Here is a 22,774-nt window from a genome sequence, read left to right as displayed (position 1 = left end):
ATGGGATCCATCTCCCAGGAAACACGCACATACATGCAATACATGTAGCGGTAGTTGAATTATAATATTCATAGTGGCAATTGAACATACTGTATATGGCAAATAACACTAGGAGTTTTAAAAATCATATTTTTGGAATGGTTCATTTTCAAACTTCACATATGTACATTTAATTTGTGTGTAAGCCTCATCTTATTTATGTTGTTAAAGGAATATTAAACGTACTTATACTAACCTAAAACGGTATGGTTTAGATAAAGGAATCATGAGTTTTTTAGATTTAACATGTTTTTGTAAGGTAATCACATGGGCTACATGGTTGTTTCTAGAGAAATGAGGGTATGGGTATAATGAAAATATGTGTTACACCCTTTACATATGTCATGATCATGCACTTGTAGACACAAAGTATATGGACTTTTGGAAAGTTCCAAACTTGTGTCATGTTGCTTTGAAAACTCACAGTATTAACAGGGTTGATTTTTCAGTCCTAATTTCATAACCATAGCCTCCATGTTGAATCCTTTATATATACAGTCTATGGTTGAATCCCAAATAAATGATCTGCTTGCTAACGCTGCTGGAGCTGCTAGGGAGGGTGTAGCAGCAGGACCAGTTGGGACAGTCAGTTTAAATTGGGCCAGCGTAACCAGGATACTGAGGAGTGTGAGCTTTCTCTTCCTCTGGCTTTAAGCAAATATTGACTGGAGAGGCAAATAGGCTCTCAGGTAAAGAATGACATGTTGGGCGGGCTCTCAGATAATGTCCCTTGTAATATGATGATCCCTTTATGAGATTTAAAAAGAACTAAGGGGATTTACCAAGGAAACAAAAACATTATTATGTGAATAGTTTGCATTAGGGATGAAAAGGTACTACATATATGTTTATCAAACTTTAGCCTAAGAATTAGTGATACAGAAGGCAGTCATGCTTTAGTGTGGGACAAGCTATTCAGTTTCAAAAAGAGAATTAGCAAGAGGCACTATGCAAATGTACTTTTAATTACAAGACATATGAGTTATATCGGACAAGTCATTATTGGTGATTTATGGTTTTGCTTTAATCTTGGGTCATATGTATACATACACATTTACAGTTCGAATCACTTTAGTTCTTCTTTATTGTGACTTTATTTCAACAGGTTATCTCATTGAGACATGGGGTCTCATTCTCAAGAGAGAATCACGCTTATTTTCTTCATATAAACCTATTTGGGGATTTTTTTCAAAAACAATTAGTTCATGCTTAATTGATCAGGGAATGTAATCAATGACGTGAGTGAAATGTGTTTTGCAACTGTAAATCTGGATGTAGATGTTTTTTCAACGAGATTAAGAACGCAGCTTTAGCTTTGCTTTCGAAAGACAGCTTTACCTGTAATGTAAAATGGCAGTTTACTCTCTTGTAAGGTGAAAAAGTGTATTTGTAAAACCAAAATTATCAATTTATTGTCTGGAACCCAAACCACTTTGACTTGTCATCAAAAAGCCAGATAAAAAACAAAAAAGTGGTAATTTAAATTAAACAGAAAACTGAATGGAAGATGTACTCTTTAACATTATAAATGTAATGAATGGTAAAAGTGCGTTGGCTGAATATTGCATCAGAGCATCCACATAGCAGATGGCCCATATCAGATATCTGGTGTACGTGTGTTTGTGTGTGGTTAATGTTTAGTTAATGGTTAACATAACCTCCCATTAAGCCCATCTCTCTGCTCCCCGGTGCTCGCCTGCAGCTTCACTTTGTGACGTAGGAGATGGACAGTAATGAATAGGCCCCCAGTGGAAAATACATCCTGTCAACATGAATGTGTTAACGGGAAAATGATTAGCGAAAAAGGCACCGAAGGGAGATAGAGAGATTATCATGCCTGTTGTTGTAAATGTCAACATTTTCAGTGCGTTAGATATGCTATCTCCCAGTTCAAACAGGCACATAAAGGCGAGTATAACCGCAGGCTGAAATAAAGAACAGTAAATAACCATCACTTGGACAGTTCCCAATGACAGTTACGGCTTTATCAGTGTCGTTTGCAGTATCATTATTGACCCCAACAGAGGAAAGCAGGTTTAACAAGAACATATGGAGTATTAAGACTGGGATTCGTTATCTTGCTTTAAAGAAAAACATTTCTGTGAAAACAAGAAAATACATATTGGATTTAAACTGGATATTTTTAATTCTATGAACTTTGATGATCTCTGATCCAATCAACAATTTCCCCTTTCTATGCTTTTCGTTGCTTGACACACCTATTAAACAAATAATCCTTAAAAATTGCAACTCAAAGGAGTTAAGAAATACCTGGAACAGTCATAACCTATCTAATTTACCTTTGATAAATGATTGTAACTCCAGTAGTCAGATGTCATGTTGTCCAAGGCTGGCTTTGTTTGGAGCATTGTCTGCTGCCAGCTGTATGCAAATAAGGCTATTCAGTGAAAATCCTGTACACCTGGTGCTTCAGTTGGTGTAACTACGCTGCTATCAAGTCATCTTAGACAAAGCAATGGTTATGAGTCATGACCTCATGGCTAATGTGTTTTTGTTAACATGTCTACACTTTTTATTTATATAAGATTTATAAGACTTTCAAGACTTGTCTTACCTATTTTGGAACCCTATAACCTCCTTAAACAAACTTTAAAAGAACCCAACCAAAAAGCACCCTCCCTTGTTTGTCTGAACTGAGACTTGACAATTTTAGCAGCAGTGATGCTCCCATGAAAAACAAACTTTGTGTCTTTTTCCAGTTGCCAACCCGTACCTGCGTAACGCGAGCCGAACGAACAAAACTTAATCTTCAGGTATTGTACGTGAGGCTCAACGTGAAGCAAATACGGACATGAAAAAGTCACAAAAACCACCAGTGTGTCACGATGATCCAGAGAGGTGGAAACAGCTGTCTTCATCGCTGTTGGGTAACCTTTGGAAGAACATTTGGAAGAAGTTAGAACACCAAGAAAATATTCAAATTGGTAAGAATGGAAGGAAAGTAGGAGTCAATGAAAAGCAGCCTACCTTTAGGAGAAGAAGAAGAAGAGCGGTGGAGGCCAAAATGCTCAAGCTTGGTCAGGTTTGGCTCACCTTTTACGCGCACTGCATGTGTGCGGTTTGTGACAGGTATACACCTTTTATACCTCTACATGTTCTCTCTCGCTCTCTCTCTCTCTCTCTCCCCACCCCTCATGGATGAACCAACAGAGAGGATCCTCAGGGCGCTCACGGACACCTGTCGCACGGTGCGTTGCTCTGATCCAATATTGACATAAAGGGGGAGGGGTGTGTGTGTGTGTGTGTGTGTGTGTGTGCGTGTCTGGCACACGCACACACACACACACACACACACACACACACACGCACACACACACACACACACACACACACACACACACACACCATGTACCTACCCACCCATTGCCTCCATCTAAAACACCCTCCCTCCCTCCCTCCCCCTCCTCCTCCTCCTCTTTGCTGGGCAACGTGTCTGACCTTTGTGCCTGCGTTGATGTGTAAAAAGGCGCATTGTAACGTCGCTACCTGCCGACTCAATTCAGCGCCTGTTCATGCAATATTTCCATATCATATGCCTTGCAAATGACTCTCTGCTGATGGGTGGCTCACTTTGTCTGACAACTTTGGAAACATGGCTCCATGTGGAATCTTCCAGGTGTTGTGGAGGGGAAATGCTCAGGGTTCAAACTGCCATTTAAAGGGAGATCCACCCTAATGAGGTGAACAGTGATGTAGCCAAAAAGATGTCCCCAAACAGGAAATCAGGGGATTAAAACTTGAATTAATGATAACATCAGCAATTGAGATGGAGTGGTGCAGAAACAAGTCTTAAAACCCGGAAATAACTTTTAACACTTCCGGTTCCCTCGTCTCGAAGGTCAATGTTTTATGAAAGTGTTTGTGGTTAGACGTCTTAAAAAATATCTATTGTTAAAACATAGATGGTTTAACATAAAATATGTCAGTAATTACCCCACACATGAATGTCCGAAGCTTCTATGTGTCATGAAAACGGTGGTTGCTAACAAGTGGCTAAAAGAGACAGCAAAACGTCAACATGCTCACACAGGAACGCCTTTAGCTCAGCGAAGGTATACGCAGCCATGCAACAGTGAAGTAGCCCATTTATAGCCTAGCGTTAACTTTACCTCTGCCAAAAAATCACAAAGTAGCGGTAATATTATCCTGCCGAACAAAACGTGGCAAGTATCATGAATGTGTGTTTGCAGTGATTATTTTCTATTTGACCAGAATCCAATCAGAAAGTCTCATTGCTTTATTGTCAAGGCACATTTTGCGAAGCTAACTTCCGGGTCGGCCTCCAAACCCTAACCCTAACCCTACGTCATCACTACACCACTCGGTTGTCTTAAGTTAAAGGCCTGTAAACCGAAAGTAATTAATGATGGATAATTCTAAATGATTGAATAGTCGGAACATTCAGTGTGCATGGATTGTTAAATCACTCAGAGAGAACAATATTGGTGATTGAAATGAACAAATATAGTTAGCTAACTGATCAAAACCTCTTACATGCAACATGAACAATGACAGCGAACCAATCAGAGCTCTTGTGACTGCTCTGCGGCTTATACCTTTTATTTCTGCAAACTTACTTGCATGTCTTTGATTGAAGGGACAGTCTTTCAATTTGACAGATACAACCCTCTATTGACTCTTTATTGGTCATGATAAGTGCTGCTCATTGTGAAAACTGACTGATCTTTACAAAGTCTTAAAAAATGATTTTTTTTACTTAAAGGGGACCTATCATGCAAAATGCACTTTTGTACGTCTTTTATACATGAATATGTGTTCCCGGTGTTCCAGGGAACTCACCAAGTGTCAGAAAACACGACCCTCTCTATTTTCCTCCATACCCAAATCTCTAAAAAAGGGGCTGCAACGGATCTGATAAAAACTGATCCAGATTTGAACACTGTCCTGACGTCAGGACAGTGGCGCTACGGCTATTGGGCCAACTCCACCAATCAGGAGGAGACAGCCACGGCCATTGCCGTTCGAAAGCACTGGAGACGCTGTAGTACATATGCCAGGCCTGTAGATGGTGCTGTTCTCACATAATCAGCCCTTGCAAAAACAGAGCTAACATTTTTCAAATTGAGCGAAATGAGGCATTATAGGTATTTAAAAAAAAAAAAAAGTATAAATATGCCTTATATGGTATGGTCCTACACTATATTATTATAATATAGCATGATAGGTCCACTTTAAGTTTGAAAGAAACAAGCTTGTCCAATAAAGGATTGCATTATGGGAATTGTAGTTTGACTAATGAAAATTAAGAGTATTACTACGTTGTTTAGAATTTGTCATGAGCTGAAAATGCCTCACCATTCAAGGATATCCAAATTGTGAATGAAAAACTGATATTAAATGTCATCTGACTTCTTCACAGAGAACATCATTATAAAAAAATCTTCATTACAGAAAATATGTATGTGTACATTAAGGGATCCATATTAAACAAAAACTTTGGGAAAAGGTTTTTCAACACAATGTTTATTGGAAATATTCCGTAATACTTAAGACATTTTATTGCTTCTTTTAGTCATATGAAAGTACATGGAGGGAAAAAGCCAAACCAGGTATCAATGTATAAGAAACTTTAAATGTAACCATTAAATCAAGAAAACCATCTCCCTGCATGTAGGCCTAATGACAGCACAACTGTCGTGGCTCTAGGACACATTTACAAAACGTTTAAATGTTGGTGTCACAAATGGAAAACAATGATCTCTTTAATTAACAGAACTTGTTTTTTAACTTTCTTTTTAGAGACGGACAATAAACAATGCAGAACAACTGGGATCATTCACGCTAACTGAATTTTTATCTCTTTGGACAAAAAAATGGATGTCACCTCAGTAAGTTACACAATATGGACGGCAAACATAGGACTCCATCAAATTGTCTAGAATAACTAGACCGTATTAGGCCTTCTCTCATCTTGTAATTTAAACAATCTGATAGTCCAGACGTGTATCATTGGAACAGGTCGTAAAATAAATATCAAACACTGTTCAAATGGACCACAAGTTGTCAAAAATAGGGTATTTCAATCAATTAGGCAAATCAAAAGCCATCATTTTTAAGTTGACCTGTGAAATTAATTAATTTAAGTGTTCAAAGCCAAAGGGAAATTGGGAGTACAACAGCAAGCAAAACGTACCTATTCTAAATAATGCACCTGATAATACTGAAACATTTCCCCAAATACGTTTATACCTGACCCGAGATTTGCAGTTTATTCATAGGAAGGAATCAGAAGAACACCGGTAAAGCAGCATAATGAAAATAGGACAGAATCAAAAGAGTGCATTAACATTAGCTCCAAAGTAAAGTGTCCAAATCCCCACAGCAGCCAGGTACGTCCTGCAAAAGTCTACATATGTTTCCATGTATACAATTAGTGCACCCTGGTGTTCCTCGGAAATGAAAAAGAGAAGGTCTTCCCACAGAGTTCCTTAATTGCGGCAGGTTAAGTTAAAAATAAGACATATTGATGCCTCCCTAACTCCTATTGGCCGCTCTGGCCAAGTCTCTTTGTGTACGCCTTCCAGCCGCACTTCCTGTATGATTCAGCGGCTGTCCGCCTATCAGGGGCCTCCAGGATACCGCGGCCCACGATGATGACATCAGAGCCTTTGTTGCAGAGGACTTCCTCTGGCGTGGTGTACTGCTGGCCCAACCCATCACCTGTGAGAGAGGGGTGGGAGAGAAAGGGTGAGGAGGGGGGATAGAGAAAGGGTGAGGTTGTCATTGAGTATGAGGAGGAGTATAGATGGAAGTGCATAGCAATCATTTCTGGTACTATAGCTCCTCCTGGTGTTAAAGAGGAATAACTACATTGGAGGAAAAACAAGTGCTTAAAAATGCAACAGGAGAAAATACGAGTCCTTCTTAAAGTAATCGGCAATTCAGTTGAGTTGTATGCAAATGTCATTTTGTAGACGAGAGGTTTGTTTTTAGCAATACACACAAAATAGCTAACTGAGTAAAAAGCTAAATGAAAGTCAAAGTTACCTCCAGCCTTCATCTGCACCCCGGGGGTCATGTGGATGAACTCTGGCCTCTTTGTGATCTTAGAGCCACAGATGAAGCCAATCACAAAGTCTGAGTGGTCCTCGGCCATCTTCAGCTGTGGACACAGATAACAGATTGTAGATTAGAGAACCCTGACTGATGCCCTCTGCACTGTATTAGAGTTGCAGAGACATTGCTTACCGCAGCCTGGGTGTACTCCCCAGTAGCCAGAGATCCCTGGGAGCTCATCTGTGCTATGAGCAAGCAGCCACGGCCCAGAGGCTTCCCTACAGCACCGAGGCCCTGCACCACCCCGGGGCCCGGCACCACGTGGGCATTCACTATGTGGGACCAGGATGAAATCTGGTACACCCCACCTGGGGGAGAAAAAGTCACAGATTTTAGAGCTGCTAATGGTCTGGTTCCTAGCAATTTGTCAGTATTGCTTTTAAATGATGAACCTTTTAGAAAGCTCAGGTCTTCTGGTACTGCGCCTTAGTTCATAGCTAAAGAAAAATGTAGAGAGGCGTCTTTTTATTATTACAGCCTCCAACAAGCCTGAGGGTGTTCATCATTTTAAGAGCCAGCTCAAGATGAATTCTCTTGCACTATTTTATTTCTACTATGTTTCTTTTAGCATACTGTTAAAATACTTACAATAGACACAAGAAAAAAGTTATACGTTTTTGAAAAATAAGCTCAATCTAAATTACCATCATACTGATGCTTGACTGTGTTTCCAATGTCAGCGAACTTGCGATCTTCGAAGATGAGGAAGTTGTGTTTCTCAGCCAGAGCCTGCAGTTTCTGATTGAAATCCGCTGTGTAGTCCTGTTATTAGACAAATGAATAAACATATGTTAATGTCATGCAACCAGTTTAAATCTAACTCTAAATAAGTGTCTTGGTTTTTTTGTATCCCCTATATATATATGTTTATTTTTGTATGTCCTTTTTTTTTAAAACAGCTTTAAGATGAATGGCATGACTGTCTCTTGTTTCATTTAAACTGTATGTGAGAAATTGTTGGTCTGCTTTTTAACAAAGTATGTTTGGACAAACTAATTTTCAGTTTATTTGTATAATAAATATTTCAGCTGTTATTATTTCCTTTTTAACTTTAAAACTCATCTGAGATTTAAGGCCTTTATTTGGTTTGTTTATTATGTTCTAAATCTCAGAATAAACCGTCAGTATTCTTCGTGTTCAGTATGGCCTGGTCTCACTGACCTTCAGGATGTCTACGTGGGTCTTCAGGATGCAGACGAGGGGGCCCAGGGAGTCTGCGAGCTGCAGGAGCTCCTCGCTGCTTGTCAGGTCTAAGGACACACACAGGTTGGAGCTCTTCTCCTCCATGATGTTCAGCAGCTTCGCCGCCAGAGGGTGGACGTCTGCAGACAGGAAGGGGAGAAACTGGATGAAGAGCTTTTTATCAACATGCAATTTGCACCAAATGACACTACATCTAAATGATATGACTTGCAGAAATGAAGAATAACAATGTAAAAAGTCCTTAAAAAAAGATAATTGAAATGAATGAAAAGGCTGGAAGGGTTTTTTCTTTGAAGTTGGAAGACACCTTGCAAAGAAATATTGTTAATATGCATGTTTTGTTGATCTTTAATAGCATTTCCAGTATTGTATATTGCATGTTTTTAGTGATTGTATTACTTGTTATTTTAAATGAAAGATTTGTTTAGGGTGACGTACAACATCTGTCCAGGACTAGAGATGAAAAATAGCCTCTTTGCTACATCTGGCACATTTACAGAAATGTTTATTAATGTGCCGTCTCCCTTTTAAATAAATAAATGCTTGAAAGTCTACATACTTGGTAGTTTGGCTCTCTCTGCGTAGCTCAGCTCCGTCTTCTGCTCCAAACACAGCTTTTTGGTCGCAGAAACTCCATTGTTGTTCTCCTTCTTGGGGCTGAAAGAGGAGAGGAAGTAGAAAATGTTAGCAATAAGGTGTGAATTAAAAACACAACACCTATCCTCGCCATCTTAGTTTGGAAAACGTTTGGACTGTACCTGAAAGTGTTGTTGTCCAGGATGAACTCGCGGACGCTCTGCGCTGTTTTGGCGTCGATGCGCTCGGCTGCCAGCAGCACGTTGAGCAGCTTGAACATGGAGATGATGGAATGGAGCCGAATGCCCTTAGAAGCCAACATCTCCACACCGCCCTGCTCTCTGTTCATCAGCACCACGGCATCCGTCACCTAGAAGGGGAAAAAAAAGATGGTTGCTGCACTTGGTTTCATTATTACAGTACTTGATGACCTCTACAGTGATAATTCAGACAAGTCATGGTTTCTACTGTAGTTTCTGATTCTGTACCTTCAGACCCCCTGCGTAGAGCACTTCAGCGGTCTCCTGGATGCTGCTGCCGCTGGTCACAGTGTCTTCAATAATCAGACATATATCCCCCTCCCGAAATGAGCCCTCCACCAGACGCTTGGTTCCTAGAGGGGTTACATAAGGAGCATTATTAGTCCCTATTCAAACAAACTAACAGCAACTGCACAATGGCCATAATTTACTTACCTACAATCAAATCATCCCTCAAAACTGAAAAAAGCTTTTATTACCATTAGTCATAGACTATAGTGCCTCTTATCTTATACACTTTTAAACAAAATTAGCAGGAATATACCGGTGTTTTTAATATGGGAAAACCTGGTTAAGAATAGGGCGTATACTGCTAATAGAATGCCAGTAGACGAGTATGCTGGCACAGACAAAAGTCACAAAGTGCTTGACAAAACAATAAGTACAATGATCAATGAACACACAAGCCACATGCAGGGTTCATACACTTTTTCACCAATGATTTTCAATGACTTTCCACGACTTCTCCATGACCTTTACCAAATTTTCCATGACCAAAAAAAGTACTCTTTCTGAGCGGTACCACATGGAAGAGGAAAATAAGGTCTGCATATGAAACATGTTGTGCCTATCCAAAACAAATCAAATAGGCTTACTAGCTTCTACACGCTAAAGCAACTAAAATCTCTCACCAGCAAAACACCTCGACAGTTAAATGCCATTTTATGTTTAATTACTATACAGTATGTATTATCATTATAGTATTACTAATTCGGCGATTAGATAAAATATAAATTATATTTGATGCAATTTTAGTTACATTTCCATGACTTTTCCAAAACTTTGGGAAAAATATTGTTTTCCATAACTTTTACAGCTTTTTAATGACCGTAAGAACCCTGCACATGATAAGAAGTCATAATAGCACCAGAACTTAATTAAGACACAATAAAAACACAATAAATCAAAACTTACAAACGAAATTTAAAACAAAATAAAAACAAGCACACCGGTTACCCAAACGCCTGCCAAACAGGAATGTCTTTAAAATAGTTTTAAAAGAGTCAACAGTGTCCGCAGACCGTAGATGAGCAGGCAGAGCATTCCATAGTTTAGGAGCGACAGTTGCGAACGCTCGATCACCGCGGGTCTTAAGGTGGGTACGTGGGACAGACAGTCAATTTTGCCTGTGAGACCTGAGTGGGCGGGCTGATGTATAAGGATGAATGAAGGCCACATAAGCAGGAGTCTGACCGTGCAAAGCTCTGTAGGTGAGAGTGAGGATTTTGAACTTAATCCTATAGGCTACAGCAGGGGTACTCAAATACAAATCTTAAAAGGTCCAAACATTTTTTTTTCAATAAGACAAAGGTCCGTTTATCACGGTCATTCAAACTTTTAAACAATTGCAACAAGATTCTTAACACGAGGTTGCAAAAACAAAAATAATCTGTATGCAGCAGTTTTCATTGTTATTGTGTCTGTGCTTGATCCCTCAGAGTCGCAGTGTAAGAGCAGCACAGTTATGAATAAAGGCAGCTGCACCCTCTTTCATTCAGCATTCCCATTATTGCTTTATAAATGTCTTGCCCCCTTGTGTGTCCACTGAGGTTTGTCAGGCCCAACACATCTTCAACAAACTCCCCCTTTGCCTCATCATAAAAACTCACAAACACCAGCAACTGAGCATTGTCAGTGGTGTCAGTGGACTCATCCACAGCTAAGGAAATGCACCGTGCATTTTTTATTCCATCACAAAGCTGATTAATCAAATCACCAGCCAGTATGCATGTTCTTCTGGTTGCTGTGGAACCTGAGAGGGGGATTTGCTTGATTTGACCTGTTATTTCCTCTTTTTGTTTGCCTTCAAACAGGGTCTCCATCACTTCAGTCATGCATTCTTTGATACTTCAGTTATTATCCAGTGGAATGTCCTTACCTACTGGCATAGTTAAATCAAAGTGGTTACTTTTTTTTGGCTGGGCAGTGTAGTTTTACACACCGTCTTATTTTACTTTCTCAGGACTTAAAACTGTTTTTTGGGGGCAGACCCCCACAAAGAAAAAAATATATTTACACACGTAAGGTCATCATCTTAACAGTTTTGTATGCTCATCCGTGAGCAGAGCATCAAGTTGACATGTCTATTACAGCTGAATGCGGCGATTACCATCTTGTTCAGCAACACGCCTCACAAACTTATTAAGATCAACAGCTTTAGTGCGTTTTGATTAAATGCTGAGTACAGCCAAACTTGACAGTCTCTTCTCTGTCATTGTAGACCGCAAATACCTCATTCCTTCAGTACTTGGGTCCGAATGCTTCTCGTTTTGCGCCGTACCGTTCAAATGAAATCGCCGCCAAATATATGTCCACGCTCGCGCCAGGGCCGGGGGAGGGGTTACAAGACGTGCGTCTTGTGCTGCATTCACTTGCACTCGGACATTAGAGACTTTCTCTCATAAATGTCCGATGAGCCACAACTTTTCTTTCAAAACAAAGCTGCCAACTGGGGTGGCAAGGCCTATTTTTAGGGTGGCAGTTGCCACCCCGGTAGGTGAAACTAGGCTACTAGCTACAGTACAGATGCAACTAGATGAGCTGTTAACTCTCGCTCTGACTTTTTTTAATTTTTTTTAAACACACACTCATTTTTCCCACCCGCATTCCGCAAAGACCCGCCCTACTGTGCCTCTGATTCGCAGACTGTTCGTGGGGGAAAAAAACACTGACGGGATGCTGAATGTGATTGGACCAATGCGTTGACAGACACCCCAAGACCGAGCCCTGCGGGACACCACAGGACAGTGGAGAGGAGTCGGACACATAGTCTCCAATTGAGACGGTGAAACTTCTGTCGGCAAGATATGATGCAAACCAGTCTAATGCTATGCCAGATATGCCCACCCAGACACGTAACCTCTTGATCAGGATATGGTGGTCTACAGTGTCAAACGCAGAACTTAGGTCAATAAGTACTAACACAGAGCAATCACCCACATCAGAAGCCATCAGGATGTCGTTAGAAACCCTCAGGAGAGCCGTTTCAGTAGAGTGCTTTTTCCGAAACCCTGACTGGAACTTATCGTAAATATTGTGCCTCTCCAGTGCAGCAGTGAGTTGGTTGGCCACGACCTTCTCTAGAACTTTTGAGAGAAAGGGTAGTTTACATATAGGCCTGTAGTTCACGGGCAAGGCTGGATCTAAGTTAGTTTTCTTTAATATGGGCTGAATAGTGGCATGCTTAAAATAGGAAGAGACACATCCTGTAGACAAGCTATTAATAATAGCTGATACAGCACTGCAAATGGTTGGTCAAACTTTTAAAAAATAGGGAAGTTGGTATTACATCCATTAAGAGTGTTTTATGAAAATAGGCAAGTTAAAATGAACAATTCTGTCAATATGCTGGTGGTTTTGAGGAGAACATAAGTTAAATGGGTTGTACATTTCTAAATTATAATTACTTGCCAAATCCCTGTTGTTTTTATCTATAGTGTATTCCTTTAACTTTGTCAGACAAAGGGGCCCCGGAAAAGGACCGAATTGGCATGTCTGCATGTGTTGTGTTTTCATTACTGCCAAACGTGGCTAGAGTCGATAAATACCAATGACTACTGCAGAGTCATTTGTCCCAGGAATGAATGCCATTGTAACCTTTCCCACTCAGAACAAAAGACAGCGGTTAGTGGGTGCTGCTAATGCCTTTTTTGTCAGGTAACAAATGGGCTTCAGGGATGTAACATCTATGTTTTGCTTTGTGAATCTCCAAATGGTATCACAGTATCAGAAAGGACAAACACCAATATTAGGGGTGTAGCGGTATACGTATTCGTACCGAAAATATTTGGTATGGGCCCTTCGGTTTGGTACACGTGTGTACCGAAGTGTACCGAACGAATATAACGTTAAACGTAAACAATTGAGAAAGTGAACAACTTTTTGGAAGTAATCTCAGGTGCTGCGTCGCAGCGTTCAGTGTAATTTGCTCCCGTTGGGTTCAACGCGTCAAAGAGCGACCAACTCATTTCATTGGACGAGAGGCATACTATGAGAGCTGGTCACAGGGATGCGTTCAAATGTAGTCAGTAATTTGAGGAACTGGCGAAATGGCGAACGCAGATAAAGTTGAGCTCGAAAATCCTCCAGCATCATTGCAGTCTCCGGTTTGGGAACATTTTGGTTTTGCAGTTACGTGCAAGGAGGACGGACAAAGACAGGTGGACAGAACCAAAGCTGTTTGTCGGCATTGTTCAACTAAAATTGGTTACGCGGCTGGCAATACATCAAACTTGCACACTCATTTGAAAAGGCATCACCCGAACGTGAATATCACCGGTACCAAAAGAAAAATGACTGAAGTGCAAACCCAACTCCCTCTAGCATTTAATGGCGCAGTTCCACTACAGCGCGGAGCTCGCTTTAAGCGTGCCGTGTCGTGCCGTACCCGTTTTTGGTTGCGCTTCCACTAGGCCTAGTTACGGCCCGGCCCGGGGCCACTTTTTCACCTCTTTTCTGGCCCGACAAAATTGTGGTTCTATCGGGGCCAACAAACAGGGCTGAGTCGGGCTGAGTATGCTAAACTAGAGAGAGGAGCGCTGGCAAGAGGGCTACAACTACAACAAGATGGACATATTTGACCGTGATTTAATTGTAATACACGTTTCAAAATGATGCCGAAGTAACAACATACTGATACCGGTTAGTAAAAACCATGAATTAATGCTTTGTCAAGTCTGCAGACAGACGGCAGGCGAAAAACCTTTTAAAATTCGTGTTTTTCTAGATGGAGATTGGCTAAGCTAACGCAGTATATGCTCCGACCGTCCACACTCACAACAACGGCCTATACAGACATAAATAAAGCAGCGACTGTATTCACCATGACACAGACAGTCTGTGGTTTGTACTTGTTTAACTTTTGTCGAGTTTCTGAACATATATAAGGAGCTGTGAGCTCTGAGTGCTAACAGCTGTGTTGTGTTTTCTGGAGTTCTCATTGAAGATGACGTCACGGCTCCGCCTACACTGCGTTACTATAGTAACTACCCCAGTTCCTAAACTGTAATGGAAGCGCAGCATGAAGTGAGTCGGCCCAACGCGGCCGAGCCGTACCGAGCGTGGCCGACCGTGCAGTGGAACTGCGGCATTAGCCTCCAACACTCGCAAAAAGTTCAGACCGAGCCAAAGCTATTACAAACGCCAAATATCTTTATGTTGCCATGTTAGCAAAGCGCTACCTGGCTGTATTCTGCTACCTCTGTCCCTAGCGAGAGGGTGTTCTCCACAGCAGGAGACATTGTTAGTGCCAGCAGATCTGCCCCTTCGGCAATCAAAGTGGACAAGTTAATTTTTCTTTAAAAAAAACATGAAAATACAATGACAAGCCTAATGTCAAGCTGGCTGCTTAGGTGAGTACTAGTACAGTAAAGTTCAAATACAGATTATTTTAGTTCATCGAAATGCTAAACCTCAATGTTTATTTTATTATATTTTGTATTTATTTGAGTGAATACATTATTCACAGTTTAATAATAATTAAAAAACCCTACAAAATATGTTATGTTTTGTGATAATTTTTTCTGCTGTACCGAAAGCGTACCGAACCGTGACCTAAAAACCGAGGTACGTACCGAACCGAAATGTTTGTGAACCGTTACACCCCTACCCAATATGGATCCTTTTATACATAAAGAGCAAGTCGCTGTGATTTTAAATAAGCGTCATTCTTATACATGTTACTATCCAGATTGTCAAAATAGGACGATTCTGATTAGACAAAATACGTGAATACTCCTAAATGTTACAAAAAAAGCTTGCTTAGCCTCCTTGTCACTAACCATAGTCCTTGGCCTCCTTTCGCCTGATGAGCATAGGCAGTTCATGTCTGGAACAGATGATTGTGGCCATAGGCAGGGCTGTGTATGGGACCCCGCACACAGAGTCAAACTGAAGCCCCTCTTCTTGCACTCGCTCGTAGATGAGACTTGAAACCTGCAAACAAACAAGGGATCAAGACCATACTGCTGCAGTATTGAGATAAGGGCTACACAACAATGAAGTCACATGGAATTCTACAACATCTAATACACTTAAATGTTTCCCCACCACAGCTTAAAATGTAACACTTTTGATATAATGTGTCTCTGATAATGTGGTAACTCTATAAAAATGGCTTATGAATATTTGGAGTGCATTTTAGAGGTAATACATTTCCAAACAATTGCTTTTTGGTGGAACCTTTTAATGGCTACTACGTTAAATGAACATGAGATAATATCCAATGTTTCTGATAGCGTCATAGAATAGTTTATTCAACTTCTGGATCATTTTGGAGTCTTTAGTTACTGTTTTTGTGGTAGAGTTAACTATAATAAAGACCATATTCACAGAAGGGGAAGCCCATATGAATAGACAATCAAATGAGGCATAGGTTGCAACTTGCATAAACGGTATTGTTCTAAAATAAAGAAAAACGGAGGTCTTTTATCGTGATTGTTGGACTTTTAGACTGTCGATAAACACACATTACCACATCGTTAACACCTCACTTCAACACGCATGAGGAGACGTACATGTTAGCGTCATTATAACAACCTTTTGTGTTTGGATAATGTAGCTTTGTGCTGTTTGTTCGTTTCTAAGGTTAGCATATGCTGTGCGGGAGCGAGGACATGCAACACGTGTTTACCTGGTTCATGAGCGCAGGGTGGGACACGAGCACCCTGAGGTCAATATAAATGGGTGTCATCATGCCGCTCTTCAGCTTGTACTCCCCGAACTTCACCGCGTCCACATCGTGGAGCTTCAGAATTAAACTGTCGATAGATGCGTTTTCCATCTTGTCTGTATTTAGGAGATATAGCAGGACTTCTGTCGAACTTCTACTCTACTTTACTCCACGGTGTCTGTTTCCTCAGTAGCACGCCACTTCCGCTCTGATGTTTTTTTCAAAATAAGAGCGCCATCGGCTATAGCTAATTAGCTCAAAATAAGCACAATTCTACAAGAACTATAGTCAAGTGCGTTAACAGTCTATTTAAAAGGTAGTCCTCTAGTTGTTGAAAGAAATGTAACACCTATATTCAGATTAATAAAACATTAATTCTATGAAGAATGTGTTATTGAAGCCGTAAAAGAAAAAAGAAAAGCGGTTGGTGTAATAACAAACACAATATTTGTGTGCTTAAGTTAGTGCATTAAAAGTTGTTCAAGAACAATTTCATGTAATTTTATTCTGAAGGAAGAACCGATTCACCGGAAATCTCTGGAGAATGATTTCCTGTGTGGGGTTCTTTCTTTTCCGAATAAAAGCGCACCCCCCCCCCCCTTCAACGCATAGATGTATAATAAGAACAACGTCTTCAACGTCTTATGTTTAGTTTTTTACTCCGAAACTGACTGAAATCCTTTATTTATACATAATATAAACGAAATCATCATATTGTATTGCGTCCTAAATCAAGCCCTGGTCCAAAAACCTTAATATTTGTTTACCATACATACATTACCTGAAAACTACACATATTCCCCGAACAAAAAACACAGACAAGATTTGGCTTGGGTTTTTTTCAGTTTATTAAAAATATTCAGTCCACAGTAGTTCAGATTTTGGCATCAACAATATAAAAACAAGTTAAACAAAAATAAAGTGTACACCCTAAAAAAGCATTGAACAAAATGCCTGAATAAAAGGGATAAATAAAAGAATGAATTAAAAATAAACAAGAAATACAAACATTTATGTAATTAAAATGCATTTCACTTGGAAATAATGGTGAATTTTACAATATGGTTTTTGAAATTACAGTTTCACTTTTGGTCAGTCAGCTTTTGCTTCATTGCTTTTATGGGTGCTACACCTTATGTACTTTCAAAACACCCACATCATGAATCACAGAATCACATCTACATGGTGTGACTTCTCTGTGCTGTAATAATGGCAATGCAACGATTTGTTCTAATACTAACTCAAAAGTAACAGTGCTTATCTCAGGCTTGTTGTTATGAATTTCTTGTTTTGTAAAAATAACTCAATGGGAATCAATGTATGGCTTTGGAAATCCTTTGCAATAAACCCACACTGCTGATTTGGAAATGTGTTTTACCTAATATCTTAACATTTCCTGAACATACATTAGTCATAGTGAGTCTCAAATGCATCATAAAAGCAACACATGTGGCTACAGTTATTACCAGAGATCCTAATTCCATAAAACCAGGCACATTGTGTTTTCTCTTAATCAAAGGGAAACTAATGGTCATGGAATGTTTTGAAATACTGAACATTTTTCCAAAAGCAACATTTCATTGGGATGGGGTAAGCAGGTTTGGGGTGATAAAGCAGCAGGTTTTGTGCTCTAGCAAAGTGAGGAAGAAATTTGATTAGATAACGAAATTCTTGATTCTGCTGAAGAAGTTAAAAACCAACATGAAAAGTTGGACGGATCTTTGAAAAGGCACAGAGGGTGGTGTAGTAAAGTCTTTTAAAAAGGCACTCAAATTTGGTGCGGGGGAAACCTTTAAGGTACAGATCAGATGGAAATGTTTTCTTCAAATGAAAACAGGTGCAGGCTTCCTTCTTGAAGTGGTAGTGATGCTGTAAGGGGTCTCACTTCCTCATCCTCCTTTTTTCATGCTCGCCTCTTCTCTAATCTGAGGGGGGGTTGGCGTCCGCGTACAGCTCTGGCCTCAAACATTCAATCGGACAATGGATGTTCTGGAGAGCAGAGAAGGGCAGGACAAAAACAGAAGAAATGTTGTAATTTATTATCTTTGACTGGATTTATAGCAACAAATAAGTGATTACCAAAACTATGCTGCATTTAATACTATACAAAATTGTCGGTAATTATTGGAAATTCATTGAAAAAGAGTACTGTGCGACAACTTTATTTTACTTCTACCAGTTTTTCTTGAATTTAATTGATCACTGGAAGTTTATGAAACAAAGTCTTTTCAACTCAAGTTTGAAGAGGAAGCAGTATTCCTTAATATCATTAGCAAATTATTAATAGTATTGTATTGATTTGTTTTATTCAGAGCAGAAAATCAGTATAAAAACTTATAGGGAGACACTCACCAGTTTGCGTAGAGCGTTTTCTCTGTACCGGTCGAAAACATCCGTATGAACAGGTTGAAGGAGGCCAGCGTCCACATCAGTGTGTGTTCCCGGCCTTCTGCAGTTCTCACAGCGCCAGCCCTGAAGAGATGGAGGGAGAGGTTAATTCAAATGCACTAACACATAATTTAGGGCATTGTGTTTTCCGTAAAGCACACAGATGCAATGTTACACACCTGTTGTCCTCCATAGCAGGTGCAGGTACAGATGGCGTTCAGGTATTCCTTCTGCCACTGGTTTCCAACATGGTACATTTTCCCATCGTCATAACATGTCGACTCATCTGGAATGTAAAAGATTGTAAAAGTTAAAAAAGTGTGAATCATTTCCAATATATTTCATGTCAGAAATAAATGGCAATTGAATATCCATGAGGAATGAGTGTCAGAATCCAAAGATTGAAGAAAGAATATACTACATTTTACCACAATACCAGGAGCCTACTGACGTCTCAATGACTTTTAGTCATAGACTATAAATAGGAAGTGGAGGTAGTCACTGTGACGTCATGTATTGGTAGGTGGAGATATTGTCTTGAAGCCTCACTTTGGAATCTTTGATGTCACCATTTTAATCACAAGCGACCATAGAGGACGGAGCTAGAGAGGGATACGCATTGCTAAACCTCTATCCTAAATGACAACGTGTCAACATAACATCTCAAGTTAACCTCACTGTAGAGCATCAGCATACCCTGATTCATCAGCTATTTTACTTTAAATTGGACCATGATTTGCAAAATAATCATAGTGCTGTATTGTAGAACAGTTAAAACAAGTGAGTGAGGCCATAAACTCTTTAGGGAAATCTTTACTTAGGTAATAAATCAAGTGAAAAGTGGGGTCAACTTTCTCATAGACTTCTATTCAATCTTATATTTGCAAACAGTGGAGTTGCTATCTGCTGGCCATTAGAAGTAATGCAGGTTAAAGGCACTTCTGCATTGGTTTCACTTTTCAGACTCGAAGGCTACGTCCACTTCTTTTATACAGTCCAAGGTCTACTTGAGGCCATCTTTACTTACGGGGTTCACATTTGAATTCTCCCTTGCCATTGCCCAGACAGGTGCAGCTCATCATGTGACCATTCTCAGCCTGGCGGTCCCACTTCTCGCCGATGCGGTAGTTGTTATTGTTGTCGTGACACCACTCTGAAAGAAAGAAGTAGTAACAAAAGAACGATAGAAAAGATAAAGGGAGCGAGGAGCAAGGGAAGGAGAACAGAAATAGATCCAGATGCCGGAGCAGAATGAGAGCATGGAGGAAGGAGAGTGAAGTGGATATGTGAGAGAAGTTCATTAGTTAGTGTCGAGAGCCGCTTAACAAAAAATGTATTTCATACTGCAGATATAGATTCACAGCATTTACAAAAAACAATTCACACAATTAAATTCACTGAGAAACAAGCATGGAAAACAATCAACGCAATTCATGTGTATTTCAAACAACAGGTGATGACATTATTACAAATTCACAGAGGCTTAGACCCATTGGGTCACCGGGGACTCACGCATACAGACAGTGAAATGACTTTCAACCTTTGGTGAATTAATGGTGATCTCAGTTTCTGGTATTGTCATGTTAGTTGTATGGACCATACAAAAAACCTGAGACCGATGCTGGCCAGTTAGCTTAGCTTTCTGCTCTCTGTGATGTTTTCACAGTCTACAGAGGCAGAGCAGAGAGTCTAACATGGGCAGACCATAGACAGACTCATACAATGTAAAGACATGATCATCTTTATGAAGTTATGTATGAAAACATTTCTGAAATGATGCAACGCTATACGAAATGATAGTTTGCTAGTTACCATTGTTAAGGCTGCCCATGCCATCATTGTATTAATGCATGTTGATGCACATAGAACTGTAACATTCTATTGCTTGTAAATCATAGCTAAGGAATTTATAAAACATATCAATTGTATTGATTTGTGTTCCATATCTCCAACAAATCTTTTGTTCCTCTTATAAATTCCTCTTGAGTAAATCACCTAGAATTATTTGGTTTGTAATTCCCTAGTGTTTTCAAAGCATGCTGGGATTATTTGGTTAGTAAGCCACTCACTGGATGAATCACATCTAAAGTGGCCGCTGCCCAGCCCAATGCAGCGGCACCACAGCTTGAAGCCTGTCTCAGACATACGCTCCCACTCTGAGTCCACCTCGTGGTAGGTCTGTGTGAACATGTCGTAACACACGTCCCGGTTGGTGGCGACGGGGATGTCACCTGGAACTAAGAGATGGAAGAAACAAATGTGGTTAGAACAAAGCCAAATTATGTGGCGTCTAACATGTTACTTGTTAGACGCTTTTATCCAAAGCGACTTACATACTCAATACTGTGGGCAATCCCCACAGGAGCAATTTGGGGTTAAGTGTCTTGCCCAGGGACACAACGACATGCTGACTGCAGTGGGGTTTGAACCTGTGACCCCCTGATCCCAACAACAAGGCTCTATCCACTGCGCCACACGCATCCATAGATAATACACACAGGCACATAATAATGATAATAATAATGGACAGCAACGGGCAGCAAATAAGAGGTGAAGAAAGGACCTTGGACCTTATTTAGATTGTATTTAATTGCCTTGCATTTATGTTTTAATGCTGTTATTGGTGTTATAATATTTTAATATACTAGAATAACTGGTCTTTTAATAGAGTATTTGTGTGATATATTTGTGTAGATATTTGTATGACCTCTAAGACAATACACAGTATACAAGAAGGATTATACACAAAATGTGCTTTCTCATTTGATATAAATGCAACAAATTGTTTATGTTAAAACATTCTTAAAAACATTTATTAAAGTGTCTCTATGCAGTAACTTTTTATGGTAAGATTGGATACAATTAGCTAATTGTTGTGTATACATAGGCATGCATATTTAACTTGAGTGTGGTGCAAGAGAATCTTTATTTTTAGCACACTTTGTCAGTGTGGACTACTGTACCAGCATTGCCAACCGTAACGACTTCCTCCAAAACCTTCTCCTTAGCCCCGCCCCTCATGGCCTCTACTAGGACATTATAGGATGCTCCAGATGTCAATCCAATCAGAGTGGCGCTGTTTGAGGTGCCAGGAAGACGCATCTATAGGGGGACAGAGAAAGTTAATAAGTACTCCTTACTTTTCCTGCAGTAAGTGTGTGTGTGTGACTATATGTGTGTTTACCTGGAATGCTCCTTCCTCCGTGTGTGTGATAGGATTACAAGACACCTCGTACTCTGAAGTGTGAGGAATGCCAGACCAGGAGATAGTTGTGATAGTCTGTGCTTCTTGGGGTATCTCTGTTTCATTGTCAGGGAAACCAAACGCAAGACCTGGCAGGGGACCATCACTCACCTACAGGATATAATGGACAGTACAAACTTAATGTGAGCTCAAAATATAACAAAAAAGAGGCTACAAAAGTAATCGTCACATACTAAAACTACATGTTATAATATTTACAAACACAGTTAAAGTCATGTACTACAGAACAGTGATTTAAGATCATCTGAGACTGAACCAAACTCAAGAATAGAAATCTAAACGATAGTGGATTGTTGAAACATTTTCACAAAAGTATTTAAACATTATAATGATGACCATCAGTTTACAACAGAAGATTCAAGTCTTACACACCTTGACCAAGGGAACTCTGTTTCCATCGGGGCCTGCTACAGGAATGTAGATCAGAGGCTCTCTGAGAGTGGGTCTCTGGCCTTCTCTGGGGCCGCTGAAGGGGCCATGGAGACCGTTGTTAGGGCCCAGGCTCTGGTACTCAGTGTAGATGTGCTGGCCCTGCTGGCCTGGTTGGTTCAGGCCACTAGTACCAGCGAAGTGAACCTGGTTGGTGTCAAAGCTGGACACAGAAAGAGGAAATAATAAGAACAGGAGATTCAAATGGGGAAAGAATACTTGTGTTTTGTTCCAAATTTTAATTTGATTATGCAGGTTCGTACATCTTGTCGTTGAAGGACTCTGGAACATCCAGGATGTCAGCGGTGGGTCTGTGAGGGACAGGCAGCAGGGGCAGCTCAGGGACGACCAGTAGATGGTGATCTGGAGCTGGCTCTGATTGGACAAGAGACATATGTAAGCTAGCTGTTGGAAGCAAGCAGGGCAAAGGCAATGCACAGAACCACTTGCTTAACTTTTAGCATGTAAAAGAAGGTGGCTGTGTTTCCACTCTTTTCCTGAAACCAACAGGAAACTAATTAACCTGCACACCTTTGATAAAAAATAATATAATAAAAAACTTATAAT

The 22,774-nt window shown here is 40.2% G+C and overlaps 2 protein-coding genes across 2 annotated transcripts in view; both read right to left on the bottom strand.

Moving 5' to 3' along the window:
* Positions 1-5,523: 5,523 nt before the first annotated feature.
* umps (uridine monophosphate synthetase) lies at positions 5,524-16,315 on the bottom strand. The gene is made up of 10 exons (XM_034134611.1): positions 16,087-16,315; positions 15,236-15,389; positions 9,405-9,529; positions 9,099-9,286; positions 8,900-8,997; positions 8,299-8,459; positions 7,782-7,899; positions 7,270-7,445; positions 7,069-7,183; positions 5,524-6,741 (listed from the first exon to the last, which is right to left on the bottom strand). The coding sequence occupies exons 1-10, from the start codon at positions 16,234-16,236 to the stop codon at positions 6,563-6,565; spliced, it is 1,464 nt and encodes a 487-aa protein (XP_033990502.1). The 5' UTR covers positions 16,237-16,315; the 3' UTR covers positions 5,524-6,562.
* A 640-nt stretch (positions 16,316-16,955) lies between these two features.
* The window catches only part of LOC117485577 (fibronectin-like), a 48,637-nt gene continuing 42,818 nt past the window's right edge, over positions 16,956-22,774 (bottom strand). Inside the window, 9 exon segments of the mRNA XM_034134168.1 lie at positions 16,956-18,114; positions 18,478-18,597; positions 18,693-18,799; positions 19,541-19,666; positions 20,583-20,750; positions 21,477-21,615; positions 21,698-21,868; positions 22,151-22,370; positions 22,471-22,582. Of these exon segments, the coding sequence (XP_033990059.1) occupies positions 18,046-18,114; positions 18,478-18,597; positions 18,693-18,799; positions 19,541-19,666; positions 20,583-20,750; positions 21,477-21,615; positions 21,698-21,868; positions 22,151-22,370; positions 22,471-22,582 (1,232 nt within the window). The 3' untranslated portion in view covers positions 16,956-18,045.

The sequence above is a fragment of the Trematomus bernacchii genome, unplaced genomic scaffold (assembly GCF_902827165.1).
Source record: "Trematomus bernacchii unplaced genomic scaffold, fTreBer1.1, whole genome shotgun sequence".
Taxonomy (NCBI): domain Eukaryota; kingdom Metazoa; phylum Chordata; class Actinopteri; order Perciformes; family Nototheniidae; genus Trematomus; species Trematomus bernacchii.
Note: the sequence above shows the minus strand (reverse complement) of the source record. Positions and strands in the feature narration are given on the sequence as shown.